The 19,387-nt window shown below is 37.8% G+C and overlaps 1 protein-coding gene across 5 annotated transcripts in view; it reads left to right on the top strand.

Annotated features, from left to right (window-relative positions):
• PCDH9 (protocadherin 9) overlaps positions 1 to 19,387 on the top strand; it is a 904,042-nt gene that overhangs the window by 17,656 nt on the left and 866,999 nt on the right. Inside the window, exon 3 of one of the 5 annotated variants that reach the window (XM_030566316.1) lies at positions 2,531 to 4,614. The exons of the other annotated variants lie outside the window; for them this stretch is intronic. Coding sequence (XP_030422176.1) covers positions 2,531 to 2,599 — 69 coding nt within the window. The 3' untranslated portion in view covers positions 2,600 to 4,614. Of the gene's footprint in view, positions 1 to 2,530; positions 4,615 to 19,387 lie in introns of those variants that run through there. 5 annotated transcript variants of the gene reach the window in all.

Here is a 19,387-nt window from a genome sequence, read left to right as displayed (position 1 = left end):
TGTAATCTGTCAGTTGTTACTGGTAGACATCTCTTTGGGAACCATAGTCAGTGAGCATAGTGTAAAGCAGCCTCAAGATTGCGCTCCATTATGCCAGGGCTGAAGGTAAACCAATTTCAGAATCAGGCAGCTGCTCTGGGTACTTTGTGGTTTTCACCAAAGCAGCACCCAGCAGATATTGGTCCCAGCTGAGAATCCAGGCTAAGGTATCTAGGGCAGTTCTTTTGAAAGGCCTAAATTAATCATATTCCTTTTTTAACAATTGAAATTAATTCTGTCCTAATTTTCAAAGCTGTAAGTGTTTTTTGCCTGTTGTGATTTCTTAGTGGGCTTTCATTACCTTTGCATCTATACAGTTTCACAGATAATGACAGGCCCTCAAAACCTGCAGAACATTGCATGTAACATTGCTTCCGCAACTATTTACCACTTCATTAGCTTTTTCAATAGTGAAGATAAGTTAGCATTTTGTCATGAAATTTGAATTGCCAACTTGTCTGACTGAAACACATGAACCAAGGCATAATCACTCTCACGAAGTACATTAATGCTTGTACAAGCAGATGCAATCCCCTAAGAAAAGAAAATTTGAGTGGGGTGTTTTTTGTGATGGTGAAGCCAATTTTTTTTGACATTTTCTCCAGCAAATTTTACTGCTTTGCAGAATATCTGAAAATACAGTGGGAGACATTTATCTCTTGTCTAAGTGGGAGCAAATCAACTGACTGCAATAAACTTGATCAGAGCTACATTTGTCCATACAGTTCACACGTTACACTTTAAATGTAATTGAACCACCGGACCAGTTTCATTCAGTGTGCTTTTTGTCTTAAAGTTATCAGGCCAGATTCTCACTAAGGACTTTTTACATCACAGGAAAGCGTGCACAGCTGTGATCGGTACCCACTATACGGCATCTTTATACTGCCGAGTGGTGGTAAAGTCGAAGTTGGCTATGACTTTGCTACAGAAAAACGGTGTGATTTTATACTGTGGTAGCCATCTTAAAATAAAATTGTAGTGGAGATGGACACTGTGATTTTTAACCTATGTGTAACCAGTTGAGGTTAACACTAGGTGTGTAGTACTGGGATCAGCTAGCTACACTGAGGACTTTAACCATCAGTAGCTGTCTCACATTAGATATCTCAATGTAAAAAATACCCCCTTTTTTCCCCATGAAGACAAAGCCTTAATGTAAATGAAAATCAGGCCTGATACCATTAAGGCAGACTTTCACTGAATTTGGTCCCATGGTTCATGGAGTGAAATAACATTACTTTTAGGTTATCAAATTTCTCCCCAGTGACACTAGTGGCAGAACCCTTTAAAACTCCTGCCAGGTTCTCAGCACCATCTGTTACACTACTGATACATATCAGCTTCAATGTCAATGCCATACTTCTGCAAACTATTCATTGTTGCATCAGTGGTTATCGTTCCATTCAGTGAAGATAACTCATTGAACCCAAACAAATGCAATAATCTCTAATTTCACTAACAGAAGTAACTACTCATAGCCTTTCTCTTTTACACCCATAGCTTTTCACTTTTACACCGTCCAGAAGTTTTGCAGTTTTGACTTCTGTCAAAGTTTTTTAAAGTTTGGTGATGGTTAGAAAAATCACGGTAAAAATAGCATCATTTTCCTCAAGAGATCTATTCCTTGTGTACATTGAGAGTCTGTTCTGTTTGCCTTTTCTAAGAAACAAACAGGCAAACTGTTTATTGCTTTTAATTCTGTTAGCACACCAGCACTGTGATGGCAGAGAGAAAGTTGTATCCTCTTCTGGCTCACGTATTGTCAACCACATTTTTAACCAAGATACAATTGCAAAATATTTAGTACTGATCATGATGATTGCGTCAGAACAATCCTAGTTTGATTTCCAGTGTTAGCAATTAGAGAAAAAAAAGTTTATCTGTAAATAAAGCCCTTTATTGCTTTTCAGTAACTCCAGCTCCAACACAGAACCCCACGATGCCAATCTGACCATGATTTTTTTTGGAGTATCACCACACTTCAGGGTTTGCTAGGCCCAATCTTGACCTCGCGCTTGAGATTCCGAGGATTAGAAGGGCCTGATCCAAAGTCTATTGATATCAGTGGGAGTCTTTCCATTAACCTGAATGGGATTTGGATAATGGAAAGACTCCTGTTGATATCAATAGGTTTTGAAACAGGCCCTTTGGAAGGGCAGAATTTGGCCCACTGCACTAATCATTTTTGTGCTGTTCAGCTTCACTATCACTAACCAAAAGAAGGGTTGGATTTTTGCTTAGCATGAAAACATCGGGACAAGACTTTCTTCACAGTTATAGAATGAAGGAGGCAAGCAGGTCAGAATAAATGTGTTGTTTTATACCTTGTGCTTCAACTTTTTCCTTTTATCTCTCTTGTATCTCTTTGAAAAAATTCCTTTACAATATCTTATCTCTTCGCTTTTGATCTACCTCATAGCCATTTTTTAAATGTAATTTCCACTTCTGAACATTCTTGGTAATTTGCTTGCCTCTTTATCCTCCACAGATGCTCCACCCATCTGAGGATCCTCTCCTTTATAACATCTTCGTTGCAAAACTGCCTACAAGACAGTGAATCTGGTTCACAGTCAGTACTTACTCAGCAGGAGACATTTCTCACTCACATTTGATACCTGCTGGCTGCTGCTTTCAATTATGCCCTATACTGGAGAGCAGAACTGTTGAAGTAACGGAATCAATGATGTAATCAAACTAGTTAAAATGCTAGCAAGGTAGCTACAGGGTTCTGGACATTGTCTAATTCCTGCATAAGCAAAATAGTGACAAGTCCTGCTATTGTTTCGTTGCTTTCTTAGATGGCAAAAAACTAGACATTTGTTCATTATATTGTGAAATCGCATCCTGGGATATTGTTGAATCTGCCCTGCTGCTAATTATCAGATGACTGTAGGTAATGAAAATAACCTTTCTTTTCCACTAGAAATATTGTATTGATCAAGTAGATGCATTATTTTTGTGCGTTCCTGGTCCTGTAGTACATATGGATTTATTTGATATGAATTAATGGTGCTGTTTCCCAGAATTTGGGTATTGGTATTTTACCAGAGGAACGGGCATTTCATACATTGCATCTTGGCACTGAGAATGACCAGAGAAAGTGGGCCTGATTCACATTTACACTAAGACTATTTAACAATGCTCTGGTTGTGGAAAGGGGCCTTAAATTGGGTATAAACACAATGTACCCTGGGCCTAATTCTGGTCTCACACTGGTTTTCCACTAATACAATTCTAGTTACATCACTGATGTTATCCTGTGTGGCAGAGTAGAATCAGACCCATAGCCTCTATGCAGTTGTCCTCCTCCTCTTTCTCACACACCCCACAGCACACATTATATGGGAGGAAGGTTCTACGGCCCTTCTGGAGCCCTCAGAATCACCAGCATACATTTTCCCTCTTTGCACTGTGTTACTGCCATCCTTCTTCTGCTAAGGCTGCCTGGATGGCAGTCTCTTGGGCACTCTTGAGTGGTTGCTGTTTATTAATGTGAGGTATTCTGTCTCTTTGAATAGCAAGAATGCAAGAAAAGAAGGCTAAGTCCTTCCCCCGTATGGCAATTCAGAGCATGACCAGTAGGCTGGCCATTTGATGCTATTGTAATAATATTTTCATTTCAGTGCTGTATCTAACAGGTAGCTCTGTCTTCTGTTTTGATTGTTTTATCATAAGGTTTTCCAAGTATTACATATGGCCTTTAAAAGCTAGAGCTCAAATCCCACTCTGAAGAAGCATGTGGTATCAGAGGACTAACAGTAATAAAAATCTAAGTAGTGGTGTGATTCACTAGAGGTGACCTGCAGTATAGTGAGTAGTTATAAAGGCATTGTAATAATCTCTGATGTTACATGCCGCTTGTTGTCATGCTCTACATTTTTCCTCTTACACATCTCCTGCATGCAATTTCCACTTGAGATTCATTTTAATGTATCCTTAATATGTTCCTTAACATGTTAATGGCACTTTGACGTCTTAAGAAAAGAGGGCCAGTGCCAAAACTATGGAAGACTCTTTAACCAACATACTAGTTTAAATAATTCAGCACTCATAGTTTTAAGACCCAAAGGCATTTTTACCTGTGTAGATGTAAAAATTAGATGCATGTTTGGGGAGATCACTACTGTCAGACTTTAATCTTAAGGACGTAAAGAAGCTGTACACTTAACACAAGCTTGTACTATTTTGAAATAGATGCCATGATTTTCCGATCATGTGTGAGAACAGAATCTCAAGTTTAGTGTAGGAGACCTGTGGTAATTTAAGGTAGTATAATAAAACAGTGACATCCATTATTTTAAATCCAAGGCCATCAGAATTTCAAATTATGTTTCTCCCACTTACTGTGGCAATGTACTTCAGAGGAAACTTTAGAGAAATTACTTACTTGACTCTTAGGGCAAGTATACACTACAGCACTACATTGGCGCAGCTGCACCGACGCAATTGCACCAAGTGAAGACGCGCTATGCTGATAGGAGAGCAGTCTCCCGTTGGCAATAATTACTCCATCTCGGCAAGAGACAGAAACTATTTTTGTCGGAGAGTGTCTCCTGCCGACATAGCACCGGTGTGGACAGCACTTAGATCACTGTAACTTGTGTTGCTCAGGGGGTGTCTTTTTCATACCTCTGAGTGATATAAGTTACATCGACTTAAGTGGTATTGTAGACCAGCCCTTAGAAAAACACCATCAAGAGGAACTTGGCTTGTCCCTTGTCTGGATTGGAGTAGTTATTCTGATAGATTAACTGAAGACAAAGAGCCAAATTGTGGAGTGCTTACTCAGGCGAAACACCCATTTGCATCCTTTAGAGTTTTGCTTGAGTAAGGACTGTTTTCCCGGAATCACTGAGTTCCTTGGACAAACCATTTTGACTCTGATCCACTAAAGCAGAGCAAGCGCCTTCATCTGGCACATTAAATGGAAGCTCTGCTAGAAGCGGAAATGTAGTATTTTGCCTTTGCATTTCAACTGAGTCAGAATTTATTATTTTAAGCTTAGGTGATGAGCATCTCCAAGCAATGTAACATCATTTACAAAGCCAGGTGACAGATCGCTTAAATACGAGGATACAGTTAGGCATGTGGATTCTGTTAATGACAACAAAAATAAATGAATGTCATATGCAAGCTTCCCTGTTCAGTTCTTTCAGAGTAACTCACTCCTGACTCGAGTCTGGGATCTTTCTTTGACACAGAAAATCTTTTATGCAAATTTGCATGGTGGGCAAGCATCCAAGAGAAAATAGTTAAAAGTCTAAACCCACTTCCACTGTTGACCAGATTTAGATTTGAACCAGGGTGGCTAATGTTGAAAGACATGTATAGCACTGTGCAAGTAGGACCTCTCACACACAGTTTTTCTTAAAAGTCCCAGGTCCTGATTCTCTTCTCACCCACTGCATTGATTTCAGTGGAATTACTTCTGATTTATACCAGTGTGAGAAGAGAAAGAATTAGACTCATGATTTATAAAAGAAGCAGGGGATTTTTTCCACTTGCACTCAGGCTTGTGATAAATTCTTAGATTTGTGCCAAAAAATATGAAAAGAAGTCACCAACTGTTCTGCAGCTCTTTCGGCAATTATCACTGAACACACACCAAGGTTCAAAATACCATGAGCACAAAGAACTGCAGAAAGCAAAATCTATGTAAATTGCAAACAAACAAGTGATACAAACACTAATAATACTTGGTTAATACATATTGATTGTAAAATCTAAACAACATTTCCGTAATCCAGTAAATGTTTCGATTTATATAATAAATGATTGGAGGGTTCATGAAAACAGAATGTTTGGAAATGAATTTCTCTCTGAGCAGTATTGAATATATTCTATTTATGAACCCATAATATTTGTTAAGGAGCTCAGTGAAACCAGTGGAAATAACAGGGTGGGCATTAGGCTGAGATCATAGCAGCAGCTCCATGCTTTGGTTGCTGTGAGAGTCACAAGAAGAAATAGATAATGTTGAATAGGAAGTGAGAAATACTGTAATCTGATGATTTGGTATTTTGGCAGAGTTCTTTGTTTTACTATCAAAGCAGATATTTAATACTATACTGAAAAACTTGCCATTGTTACTGTGACATAATTTTTGCTATCATTAATGGATTTGACAATACAAAGCAAAAACGTTTGTAGATCATGGGAAGCAGTAGAGGGCAGAAGGACTTGGACTCCTCCATTGAGTAGCTCAGTACTCTCCATCTTTAGGATGCAGTGTGATTGGCTGGAACAGTATGCCTGCACCAGGCCTCAAGTTGGAATCGGCATGTTCAGGGTGCCTAGAAGTAAAGGTGGTTGCTTTCCCTGATAACTTTTTGCCCTGATTTCCCATTGTTCCCCTGGGTCCACAGAGACTAGGGGCTGGATTCTGCCATCTCTTGAAAAACAGCTTATGGGACATTTGTGATTTTAGCACTTCTTATGCTGCAGTGGGCTTAAGCCCTCCTTCTGCTCTGGGGACTTCGGCTTCTCTGCATGTTTGCTAATGGCGGGGAGCATGACGGCACTCCCCCCTCTCCTTTGGGCTACTACTCACGGTTAGTTACCTTTGTTTTATTTCACAGAAAAATAAACAAATACGTACAGGCAAGACTCATTAACTTTGTGAAGTAAAACAAATGGGGACATAAGTAGTTCTCTGGTATCTCCTTTGACGCGCATTGTTTCACCAGAAGATAACTACGCTAGTTGATGAGAAGGGCTGGCATAATGTTCAGCACAACCTTCTGTCTTCCATGTTTGAACACCAGCAGGAATCCCAGGCCTGATTCTGAGCTCTTTTGTGCCTGTGCAAATCAAGAGCAAATCTAGAGAAGAAATAGGGATACATTGGTATAAACTGATAGATGTGAGAGGAGAATTGGGCCTTCTGGATAGAAGTGGAGGTTTTTTTAACTTGCTGTTTTCAGTATGTTAGTTTAATTTGCATCGTTCACAGAATTTCATCTATTTCTTGCACATTTGTCTTCTTCCTCAGTTATAGCTCCCTGCTTTTGCAGGAGGAATATATATAAATGAAAGTGTGTGCTCTTTAATAAGAAGTAGAAGTTTTTTACTAGGAGCGGCTGAGATTTGGCTTGAAGTGATAACTGCAATAAATAAGCTTGAGAGAAGTGAATCCTGCTTTTTTTGTTGCCATGGTGTTGTCACTGTGGGTGTTACTACTACGTGGACTTCAGTGTGTAGGTGGCTTAGACAAAGGCTTGCTTGGTAAAAGACGTTCTATGTAGATACAGCTGTAAATTATGCTCGGACCAGCATTGTGGACTTGCTAGCACACATTGCACTTTGCTGTGCCTACAGGGGCTATTGTGACCTTGGATTAAGTCCATCCCCAAGGGAGGGCATCCTCAGGACAGCCCTACCCACTGCTGTCACTGTGCCAATTCCCTGCTGGATATCAGACAGAGTGGTGGATTCAGGACGCTTGCCCTGTTGCAGCTCCCTTCCACACAGATTTAGTCAGTCTGCACTAGAGCTGGGTGAATAACTATTTCTATTCGGTGGCAGTTCTGAAAAAATAATGTTAATAATAATAAATATTGGCTTGAGTCAAAACAAATTTTTTTTGGAAATTCCTCACTATTTGGTCCTATTTCACTTGCTTTGATTTCAACGGGAGCCCAGTCATCTCAATGGAGCTTGGCCCACTATGTGTTCATGTTTTTCACTAATTTTCTCCTTCCTGTGCTTGCTCAAGATGCCCTCCATTCCTAGCATTTGCTCACATTCTTTCTGAGCCTGATAAGTATGTTTCCAGGCTGGGAGGATGCGTGCTGTGTATGCATAAGGGAGTGTAGTGGGGCACAGATGAGGAGTGATTGCTGGTACAGTTAGGATGAAATTAGGGAATTTATATCTTTTAAAAGTATGGGCCCAATCATATTCCTCTGTAGATGCATGGAAGATATTCTGTAAGGAGAGTTGAATGTATGTATGGGGGAGTCAGGGGAGGCAGTAGAGCTGATAAAGGAGGAAGAGGTTGAAGAAAGGGGTACATTCTGCCCCTGCTGGATCTGGAGACATCAGGGTGGATGGATAATACAGCTCCAAGTTGTCTTTCATGTAGGCCCCCTCTGCAGTGAAAATCCCCTTTTAGGGTATCCCCAGGGCAAGCGCTGGCTGCAGAAGCCCTGATATCACAGCTTCAAAAGGTACCAGGGAGTGGGAAGAAGGCATAGAACCTCTACATTGATGGCCTTCACCTTTGTCAGATCCTGCAGGAAACTGGTTTGTGATGGACTTTGTCACCTTTTCCATGGGGAAAACCCCAGTTTTTGCCCTATGACATCCCCACGACATGTCTCTGTCAGGAGACCTTCTTCCAAACATGCCTGCATAAAGTTTTGCCAAGGGAGGAGGTAATCAGGATATCTTCTCCTAAGGCTCTCTAGACATCCTGGCACACATTCAGCTGGTCTGGGGATGGATACTTGACCTAACCATAGTGGCTGGATAATGCCATTATTCTAGAGAAGCATTTTTTTTAGTGGGATCCCTGCAGCTTTGTCTAGAATTAATATTCTCATTTGCTTCTTGTCTCAACAAATACTCTTGATACAAAGTGAAGCATCTAATGTGCTCAGATTACCTAGACAACATGATAAAATTAAATTTGGATTAATAAAGGAGAATGATATATATTCACTGTGATCATTTTGTAAGATAATAAAAATACTGGAAGGTTAATGATGTCCCCTATCATCAAATAAATTGTGTTCACATTGTTTCCAGTAGACCCAGTTTAATCAAAAAATGTTTTAAAATTTGTTTTTTGTATTACAGATTAAAATAATCAATTCACTGTTTAAGTGGCCCAGATAGCATAACATATAGCTTTTCACAGCAAATAACTACAGGATAGTATCAGAGGGGTAGCCGTGTTAGTCTGGATCTGTAAAAGCAGTCAAGAATCCTGTGGCACCTTATAGACTAACAGATGTTTTGGAGCATGAGCTACAGGATAATAATACCAATATTAAATTAAAATAGTGCTTGGTGGATTTTTGTTTGGTTAACTCTGTGTTATCTGTGGGTGCAGTATTTTCACATACATGCACAGATTCTCTTAATGCAACAGTATAACAGTATTCATTGTCACACATATATAGTGCTTTAGATGGGAAAGAGACCTTGGGTGGGAAAAGGAACTATTGGTTTTGAAATCTAAAACTGCAAGTTATGAGAAGTGGAGTTGTTGGGCTTGATCCTTGTTTACATGAAGGCCAATTTACACCATTTTGGTAGTATAAAAGAGCATAAAATTAGATGTACATTATATTTACACTCATGTGAAGACCTATTCACATTCTCAGAGCTATGCTGAATGTCTTTAGTATAAATGAGGCCCGTCAAATATAAAGTAGATAGTAAATAGTGATATATAATCTAATATTATTAGGTAGCTAGTGTCAAACATAATGAAAATAAAAATAATACACTAAATAAAAAAGTATTTCATACATAATTTTTGAAGTATTTTATGAAGGAAGGTAAGTCTCAATATCCCCATTTTACAAATGGAGAAACTGAGGCACAGTGCAATGAGTAGCACAGTGTCACAAAGCAGGTCACTTTCAGAGCCAGGAATAGAATAGAGCTTTTTATTAATATACAGAATGATGCACAGTAAATGCAATGAGCAGTATGTAGAATAATTAATTGAATGAGGTGTACAATTGATGTTTTCATGAGGGAAAACTTAGCAAGGTGAGAGATGAGCATGCCAGCACTGGCAATTGCATCAGCAGTTTTTTGCATAGCACTGTCAGGGACAACTATTCTAGAGACAAAGCTGTTTGATTAATCAAATCAGATTTCCACTGCAACAATGCAGAGAGGGTATGTCTGCCGGCAATCTAATTTGAAATCAAATGTTTATGGATTAATGAACACAAGACAATTGCTTCCAAGCTTCTTTTCAAACAAAAGATCTTAGGTCCTTAGAAATGTGGATAAGTAGACAATCATTAGCCAGGGCTGGCAGTATAAGTAGACCTCACTTCCCAAACAAACACTCTTTACAACCAAAAAAAAAATAAAAGTCCTTGGGTTGTTATTTATTTGGTTAAACCGTAAGGTGGCATAAATAAGGGTAACTCCATGTATTTCAGTGAACCAGGCCCCCCAAGTTTAAAGGAAATAGGAAACTAATAGATGGTCTAACATTATAATTCAATAACATTGAGTTCAATGGAACTGTGCCTTTTTACATCAATGGAGGTTGTAAATCATAATCTCCTTCAAAAAAAGAAATCCAGGCCATGTTTTGGAATGACCCTTTTGCTAAAATATATTGGAAAATTCAGCCTCCCTTTTGTACTCTTACGTGAGGTCATTCATGACATTATCTTTAAATTCCCCAAACAATTGGCTTATTATAAAAGGAAACGTAATCTAGTTGAGCATAAAAGAAACTTCTTCTGCTTTTATAAGAAACAACTCTGAATTAATTCAGGTACCATTTTGTGTTCCCTTTGGTCCCTTTCTTCCCTAAGAAGACTATTTGCTTTGGTTTGATTCTAAATTGGTGGTATCTAAATGCTCCCCATTGAGTTTAACAGTTAATTTTGCATATTGGAAAAAGAAATCTTTGCTCTGATGTTTTATGTCATCCCCATGGTGCCATAGACAAATAAGAAGCATACAGCTCTTATTGAGTCAAGAGAATAGTACAACTTTTCTGAAGAAAATTGGCTGGCTTTCACTCACTACATAAAAAATGGTCAGTTAAACACAGAAGCAGCTGGAAGTGAAAATCCTCCTGTTGTCAAAGGTGAAAATTAAACTGCTTCCTGCTTTGACTTGTTCCTTCTCCCTCGAAGATTATTTTATCTTTATACTGTAATGTTTATACCACTGGTTAAGGCCAGCTTGTTTACATGAGCTGCTTGGACTCAATTTTACAAGCTTTCCCTACACAAGCAGCGACCCCTGTTTGAGAAACCCTGCTTTAGTAGGGGAAAAAATAGTTGCAAAAAGTTGGACAGAGAACATTATGTTTAAAATCTGTTCAACAGGTACTGCAACCTAAAATGTTGTCTGCAACTATGGAAAATATTGTTTTACAGTTTAAGTGATATGTTGCATTGGGACAAAGCTCCTTGCATTGGCTACTCTACATTAAGCAACATTGTCTGCAGATCCCAAGCAATTGTTCTTGGCTTAGAACATTTCACTGACAAATCATTTTCAGTGGTGTTTTAGCTGTGGGTTGGTCCCAGGATATTAGAGAGACAAGGTGGGTGAAGTAATATCTTTTATTGGGCAAACTTCTGCTGGTGAAAGAGACAAGCTTTCGATCTACACAGACTTCTTCTTCAGATCTTCCAGCTACATTCAGCTCTTCTGGGAAGATCTAAAGAGGAGCTCTGCGTAGCTCAGAAGCTCGTCTCTTTCACCAACAGAATCTGCTCCAGTAAACATATTACCTCATCCATCTTGTTTCTCTGTATCTCACATTGTTTCTACTGCTTCTTTGTAATTTCAGAAGTTATGACAAATAATATCCATGGCAAGGTGAATAAGATGATATAACAATTGTCTCACAACACTATGCATATATAGAGCAATGTATAAGACAGTGTATAAGATGGAGCTAGGCTGTTCCAGTGGTGGCAGATGACAGAACAAGGAGCAGTGGTCTCAAGTTGCAGTGGGGGAGGTCTAGGTTGGATATTAGGAAAAAACATTTCACTAGGAGGGTAGTGAAGCACTGGAATGGGTTACCCAGGGAGGGAGTGGAATCTCCATCCTTAGAGGTATTTAAGGTCAGGCTTGGCAAAGCCATGGCTGGGATGATTTAGTTGGGGTTTGTCTTGCTTTGAGCAGGGGGTTGGACTAGATGACCTCCTGAGGTCTCCTCCAACCCTTATCTTCTATGATTCTATGACTATGAGACATGTAGGGAGCTTTGCATCAGGAGAGTGAGACAAAGTTATTTTACTGCACCAGAAAATCTGGCTTGGTACAACTTGCCCGGAGAACATCTACATATAGGCAATATAGGAATGTGTTACCACAGAGTTCTGAGTCATTTTCAGTACTTTTAAGAAGACCAGTTTTACCTCTCTTTTGAGAGATCCCAAACTACTTTTCATCTTTATAATAAAAAAATTGTCTAGAGATCCTCAGCTGGTGAAAATTGGCATAGCTCACTAAAGTGTTTGGTGCTACGCTGATTTACATCAGAGGAGGATCTCTTCTTATGAACTTTGGGAAAATTTAATTTTGTGGGATTAAAAGAAGGGTGCAGAACATTTTATGGCAATGAACTATGATATGAGCACTGTCCCACTTCCACTGAAGTTACTGGAAACATTTCCACTGGACTCTTTGGATCGGATCCTAAGAGATAACAGTTGGCAATTGTTTAGGAATATCATTAGATCAAAGGGAGTTAAAAAACCAAAGGGCATAACAAGTTGTGAACTTCCAGCCTCTGACTGAAACAGCTTACAGTATAAATTAGAAATAAAAGAGTTAGCGAGTCAGTGGATGGGATATGGAAGGATGAGGATTATAACAGTGAGAGAGCATGCAATATGTTCATAGTCATGTACAAATCTCATTTGCTACAGTTAGGTTTTATTATTATTATTTATTTATTTTCTATTTAGTATTTGTTTTCTGATATAATGTGGTAAAGTTTGGGGCAGTGTGTGGAGGAGTTCAGGAAAGGAGCCAAATGGAACTTTCCTATCATACTACAAGGGCAGATCTGTCCAAACCTTCTGCACGTGACAGAAATGTGTTTCAAGACAGTGCATGGTGCTAACATTTCCCTGGTGTAGCTAGGGCTTTGGCAGCCATGTGATTTTTTTTTTAAATTGTGCTAGACTAGAGAGAGCATTATCAAGAGCACAGATTTGTAGACTGGTTTACAATGATTATACCATGGTTTAGCCTTGTCTACACTGACAAGAGAAACTATCCTACCACCTCATATTTGAATATGGCATTGACTAACATAAGCTGCAAAGTAGACTGGGTGATCTGTTCAGAAGGACCCTCATTACTTATCTGCACTTAAATATTTCTGCTAGAATCAGCACTGGGTAGAAGTTTGTCTTTTGCCTGACGTCTCTGTGCTGGTGAGCAGCATTTCTCAGTTGGATACAAACTCTCTAAATATATTTAGAAATGTATTATTTTTATACCCCCATTACCACAAGAGATGTCTTGCTGTTTTATACAGTGTTTTGAATATGCCAGCCTTATGTTGCTAGTTTCTATACTGGCACTTTTTTATATGTGCTAAAATATTGCCACCTCATGTTAAGCTTCCAATATAGTCCTTGAAACTGGTCATAAATAATGTTTACAGTGTTCTTATCAGTAATGAATGTGTTAAGTATGGTTTAAGTTTGAATGGAGTAACATCAGATTTAAATATAATTCTGCATTGCAGAATTTTGTGCAGGCTAACCTCTGTGCATATTACAGAATAAAATAAACTAGCTCAGTGATCTGGAGATGGTGTACACTGTGCCCATGGGTGAATGAGATTGATTCTTGCAACAGTCTGCTAACAAACTTGTTTAGTGTGTGAAGTGCATGTAGATCATGTAATCAGATTCATGGCTGCTGTTCTTATTTAGGGCACAAGGTGTTGCAGATTTCTAGAAAATAGTAAAATACAATCTTAATTTAAAATATGAAAAAAGAGGAGCCATACGTAGGAGGTAAAATAAATCAACTTCAGACACCTAAGATATCAGAGGAACAATGCTTTTTAGTTTTCCTGTGTTTTGATCATTACCGTTCAGTTATTTTGAGGTTGATTTACTTATTTATTTTTATTTATTTCAGAATTAAAATTCTAATGAGCTCTCATATGTGGAAGTGAAAGTTTTTACCTAATTAAAAAATGCTGTTAAACATGTCACTGAATGCGGATCTTAGTGCAGTTAATTAGCAAACAAGCTTTTATTGCAGAGTTCACTAGATGATCACTCATAGATTTTTAGATAGTTGGTTTCAGCTGTTAACTCTTCCTGTCACTGGGATAAAACCAAGATTTACAAGTTTTAATTCATCAAGCCAATCAAAGAAAATAAACAGTGTTCTGATATGTGTATTTTTAAAAATTGACTTCAGACCAAATGAGATGGAAATAGAAATACTCGGGGTGTGTGTGTGTGAGAGAGAGAGGAACAGTACCATTTATGAAGAATCTCGTATTTAACTTGAACAACCCTGAAAGGGAATGCTCTTAGTAATCGCTCTTTAACAGATTCAGGTGGAAGAATGCCAAGATTTTTGTTACACAATAGGTGCAATCATGTGATAGAGTTTCCAGTTGGGAGCTGAAAACTGAAAACCTGACATGCATAAGTGAATGAAGCTGCCCTGTGTGATGTGTTGATTTAGTGTTTTTCCTCCTTAAAAATACAGCTGGAGTTCTGCCTTTGTCTGGGAACTGAACAGACAAGGCTATGTGAGACGCAAAATTAATTTCACATTGACATTCTGGATGTTGGTGATAATTTGTACTGACATTGTGACTATTGGTTATTATTGTGACAAGGAGGCTTGATCCAAGTGGACATTGTAAGAGCCAAATTTAATAGACTTATCATTGTAATTTTCTGCCTTGAGGACAACAGAGACTTTCCAATGTTCCTTTACCACAACAATTATGGATTACAATATATGAATATAACAAGTCCACAGGATTGGGGGAGGATTGAGGGGATTAATGGAGTATGACAAAATTGCGCCTAAGGGGGAAAAGTCTGTAGCAGTATGTTGATGTGGTAGACCAGGCAAATTGGCAATTGCTACTGATCTTTACACATGCATGTCTTCAAATAAAGTGTGTGAAAGTCAAGCGGAATGCAACCATGTGGCTAAGGCTGTCACAATCATTCATGTCATCAAATGCACAAATCACTTAATACTATCGTTTTAAGTATTTCAGTGATCAATTACATTAAGCATCAATAGATTGTAGGCATTGCATTAAATCATTTTATGCTCTGTTATAACCTCTTATCCTGCTAAACTAAATCCTAAAAAAGATTAAAAATGTAGGGTTAGGCCAAGTCTCTTTAAGAATAATTAAGGAATATAATTCCTGTTCAGTAGGAGTGTTCCAGCCTCAAAATGTTAGAAACACTGATATTAAAATAGGTTTGTTGTCTGCATTTATTTGCTGACATGCTTTTAAATAAGACTCCAGTTCCCCATCTCCTTAAAAATGTCCATTTTACAGCAGAATATATTTTAGTCCTGCTTCTCATGGAATATGAGTATATTAGTAACAATATTGGCATAGGCAGGGATTGCCAGTTTTGGGTCTGGTTCTCCTTTCACATGGTTGTTCACATGGCAGTCTATTGACTGCAGTGCAGTTACATCTGGGTGAAAACAAAGAAATTCGGAGTATGACACTGGTTTGTGTCATGAAATCCCGACTCTTCATTTCAAGCATATTTAGAGAATCAGAACTAGATGCTTTTCTCTTTTCACTCGTGAAAATTTGGAGTAATTTCTTAGACTTCAGTGGTGTGGTTTTAGATTTATGCTGGTGTAAATGCCGGCAGAACCTGGCCCTACAACATCCTTCTTCCATGGATATTACTGTGAGCGCTGCATTATTAATTAAAAAAAATAACAAAACAAATGGTTAAATGTTGATCTAGGAAGAACTATACAAGAGGGACAAAATTAGCAAAAGAAGAAAAATCACAAACATTTATCAGTGGCTGAGGTCATAGCTCATGTGTTTTGAATCGTTTAGAAAATGCTTTTGCAGCAGTGTTGACTGAAGGTCATGTTGTTATTTAGGCTTTTTGCTTGTAGGCCAGCAGGCAATTCATTAATTCCATTAGCCATCCACACCGCACACTGAGACGTGCAGATGTAATTGTCAACAATTCCTACAGTATATTTAAGCTGTCAAGGCTTCTGTAAGACTTCTGTTATCCTGTTTGGCGATATCAGTAAAGGCAGGGAGGGTTATTTCATGTCGTTTAAAAGCAGAAATAAAGAGAACTTTGTATTACAGAATCTATCCTAAAAGATTTCAACTTCACTGTTAACTTAAAGTGACATTCCAGCACAGAAATGCTGAGTAGATTTCTAACTGGCAAAGTTTCTGATTTTTTTTTAAAATGAGTTTCGAAGCCATTACAGTGTTCTCTCTAAACCCACACCTGTATTCTTTCTAATAGCCAGATGGACAAGTTCTCTTCTTGTTCTCAATGGCACAGTGATATATCCAGTGGCCCCTGCACACTGCTCCATGTGGGTTGATTCTGGTGCAGAGTACAGCTGAAGCCAGTGGTGCTCTGTGCAGATACACAGGTTTCCTCCCACATGGATCCAATTGCCCGATTGGGGCCTATATTTTTTTATACTAACATTTCACTCTAAGATTTCGGGTAGATAAGTGAGAAGAAAAAGTGACAAATGACAAACATGTTTTGTCTGTCACTAGTTTATATTCTTAATATTAACTGGTTGTTAGTTGCTTTGATGACTTTTGTGTCTGAGTGATGGTCAGAGCCAGATGTTTAGAAATGAGAGGCAGGAGATATTCTTGATTTATGAGCTCAGTCAAAAGTAGATTATATCAGTATGTGTGTGTCTGCCCTCCAAGTGAGGCACTGTTACCAAACAATGCCCTGCAGAGAAAAGTTTATTTTCTCACATAGAAGAGACTGTTACCTTGAAAAGATTGCAAGACTGCTTGGAGTGAAAAGCCTCATATTTAACAGTGATGCGTGAGTCCTGGAGAGATACACAAGAATTTAACTTGCTCTTCTGCTCTAGTAGCCTACATAAAAATAGCCTGCTCTCTCTTGAGATCTTAATACACCATAAAGCCTTAGTGGCATTTAAAAATCTTTAACTTTCAGTCAATATACATTTCAGCATGTTGCTTTTCTTTTAACAATAATGACTATAAAGCTGTGCTGTCCTTTGCCATGCTTTGAGCTGTTCAGATAACGCACTGCAGAGTGGTTAGGTGTGACTCAAATAGGCCCACTGTGCGCTATTTGAATGGAAAGTACTTCTTTTCATTCATCATTGCTTAACTGGTTTTCTGGTTATGTGTTTCTTAAACTTTCTGAATGACACCCCATGCCCACAATTCCTAATTTGTTTAAGGTCAGTGCCAAATATTTGACACTCTGTTAAAGCTGTTATTCCTTAAACTCTGTTTGTAAAATGGTCAGGTTACTGATCATTTTCTGATCTTGCCATAGTAAATGCATTTCATATATTTCTGAAGAAATACTTTGTCACTGTGTAACAGATGATTATTCTCTGAAAGATGACAAAATGTGGTAAAGGAGTATGTCTGGGAAGAGGTTCCCCCTATTGTGTGATATAATGTATGAGTAATCATAAATGTAAAACACTTGATGTGAAAATTTCCTATATAATTATTATTCAGTAGTTAGTAGGCACAGTATACTATATTACTCCTGTTATATATTTATATGGTGGACGCTATGTATTCATAATATGGTTTAACATGTATACGTAGTATCTACCCATCTGAGGGATATTCTTCCCCCAGGTTGACAATTGAAAACTGACAGTTTTTTCTTTTCTTTTCTTATGAGCCACTACAGCGTAGAAAATATTTAAGGATAGCAGTGTATTTACTTCTTCTTTACAATTCTGATTGTTGAAAATCTCTCTCTCTCTCTCTCTCTCTCTCTCTCTGTATATATATGCAAGAAATAGCTGAAAAAATCAGGTAAAATGTTTCAGTGTTTTAAAGTAGTAGTAGATACCATTGCTATGTATTTATTACAGGCATAGTTTAAAAGAGAAGAAGATGCTGTCAATGATTCTGGAATATTTTCTTCCTTGTAGTGGCCACTGAGTTGAATGGGAATTAACTGATGTGTATAGTAATGCATCTTTCAATTTATCATTTCTAATCAGTGTTGGGCAGTGAAAACCAACAACTGTCTTTTACAAAATGGATCTTTGTGCACTCTGATTTGATTTAAGAATTGATTTAATAAAAAAAGGTATTCAAATAGTTGTACATTTAAAATGTATTAAGTTCAATTTTTCTTTTGCTATATTTTGTAAAAAATTTTCAATGTAAACGGTATGCTTCTCACACATGTCAAATCAAAAGTCCTACTATTTATTCAAAAATATATTTACCTAATGTAATTGGAAGCTTATTGCACTCTCATAAATGTATATATTGTGACTTCAAAAGTATGTACTGAACTTTTGCTTAAACTACTAGTATGTGGATTTCTTTCAATTTTTTTTTTAATTAATGATATTAAGGATAAGGTCCTTTACTATATGTACTTTAAAATTCACAATAAAGTTTCAGAATTTGTTTTATACAATGCTGAGGTTTTGTGTTGAATTTTATTATGGAAATCTGCTTGCACGGATACCTTGGTAAGGTCCATTCCTTGATCTGCGTACGTAAATCTGCTTCACATCATAATGAATTAAATCAGGTCTGTCAGATGAGAAATGGCCATATCTCCTTTCAATGAAGAGCTGTCTTCTTTTAAACAGAAAAAGCTGCTCTGCTGAAGAAAGGAACTACTGACACCTATGTAATCTATGCTTGAGAAGGCAAAAGCCAAGAATTCCTAGTATTTCAGTGTACTGGGCACAGTGATGAGGAAATATATACAGTAACTGATGGGTCGTTCTAGCCAGAAAAAGGTACAGAAGAAGCTAGGTGGGCTAAGGAATAAACATGGAGGAAAACATTTAGGTACATTGGGTATATACTAATGAGTATATCCATTTAAAAATTCTAAATCACCATTTTATAACTTCCTGTGAAGGAAAAAATCATTCACAGATTTACAGTGTTAAAATACACTGTTCACTCGCTTTTATAGCTTTTCATTTTTGCTGTTTACCTAGCTATTTTTTTTAATGCTCTTTTATTACCGCATTCTGCAGCAGTTACTTAGGCAAAGCTTTTGTTGACAATCAGTGAGGATTTCTCCTGAGTAAAACTGTTTTGGATCAGCCTCTTAAAAGCTCCTAATTTTTTCACTTCCTTTCTCTATGCCCTTTTGTAAATTTAAAAAATGACATTGTTTGCTTATAAAACCTCTCAGTAGTCTTTTTCTTGACAAAATGTCATCACCCATTTATAACATCATCAACTGATTGGGACAGCATTGCTCAGGAATAGAGGTTTTTTATTTCAGCTAACTGCTGTGGCAGAGCTAGCCAAGAGCACAACATGTTATAATTTTTCCCTGGGAAACACAAAAAATTAGGGGCATTAAAAAAATTATTGACAATACATTCTTAGGGCCTGAGACTTCTCCCATTAAAGTCCACAGTAGTTTTGCCATTCATTGTAGTGGAACTG

The sequence above is a fragment of the Gopherus evgoodei genome, chromosome 1 (genome assembly GCF_007399415.2).
Source record: "Gopherus evgoodei ecotype Sinaloan lineage chromosome 1, rGopEvg1_v1.p, whole genome shotgun sequence".
NCBI lineage: Eukaryota > Metazoa > Chordata > Testudines > Testudinidae > Gopherus > Gopherus evgoodei.
The sequence above is the reverse complement of the archived record's forward strand: the minus strand, read 5'-3'. Positions and strand labels throughout refer to the sequence as shown.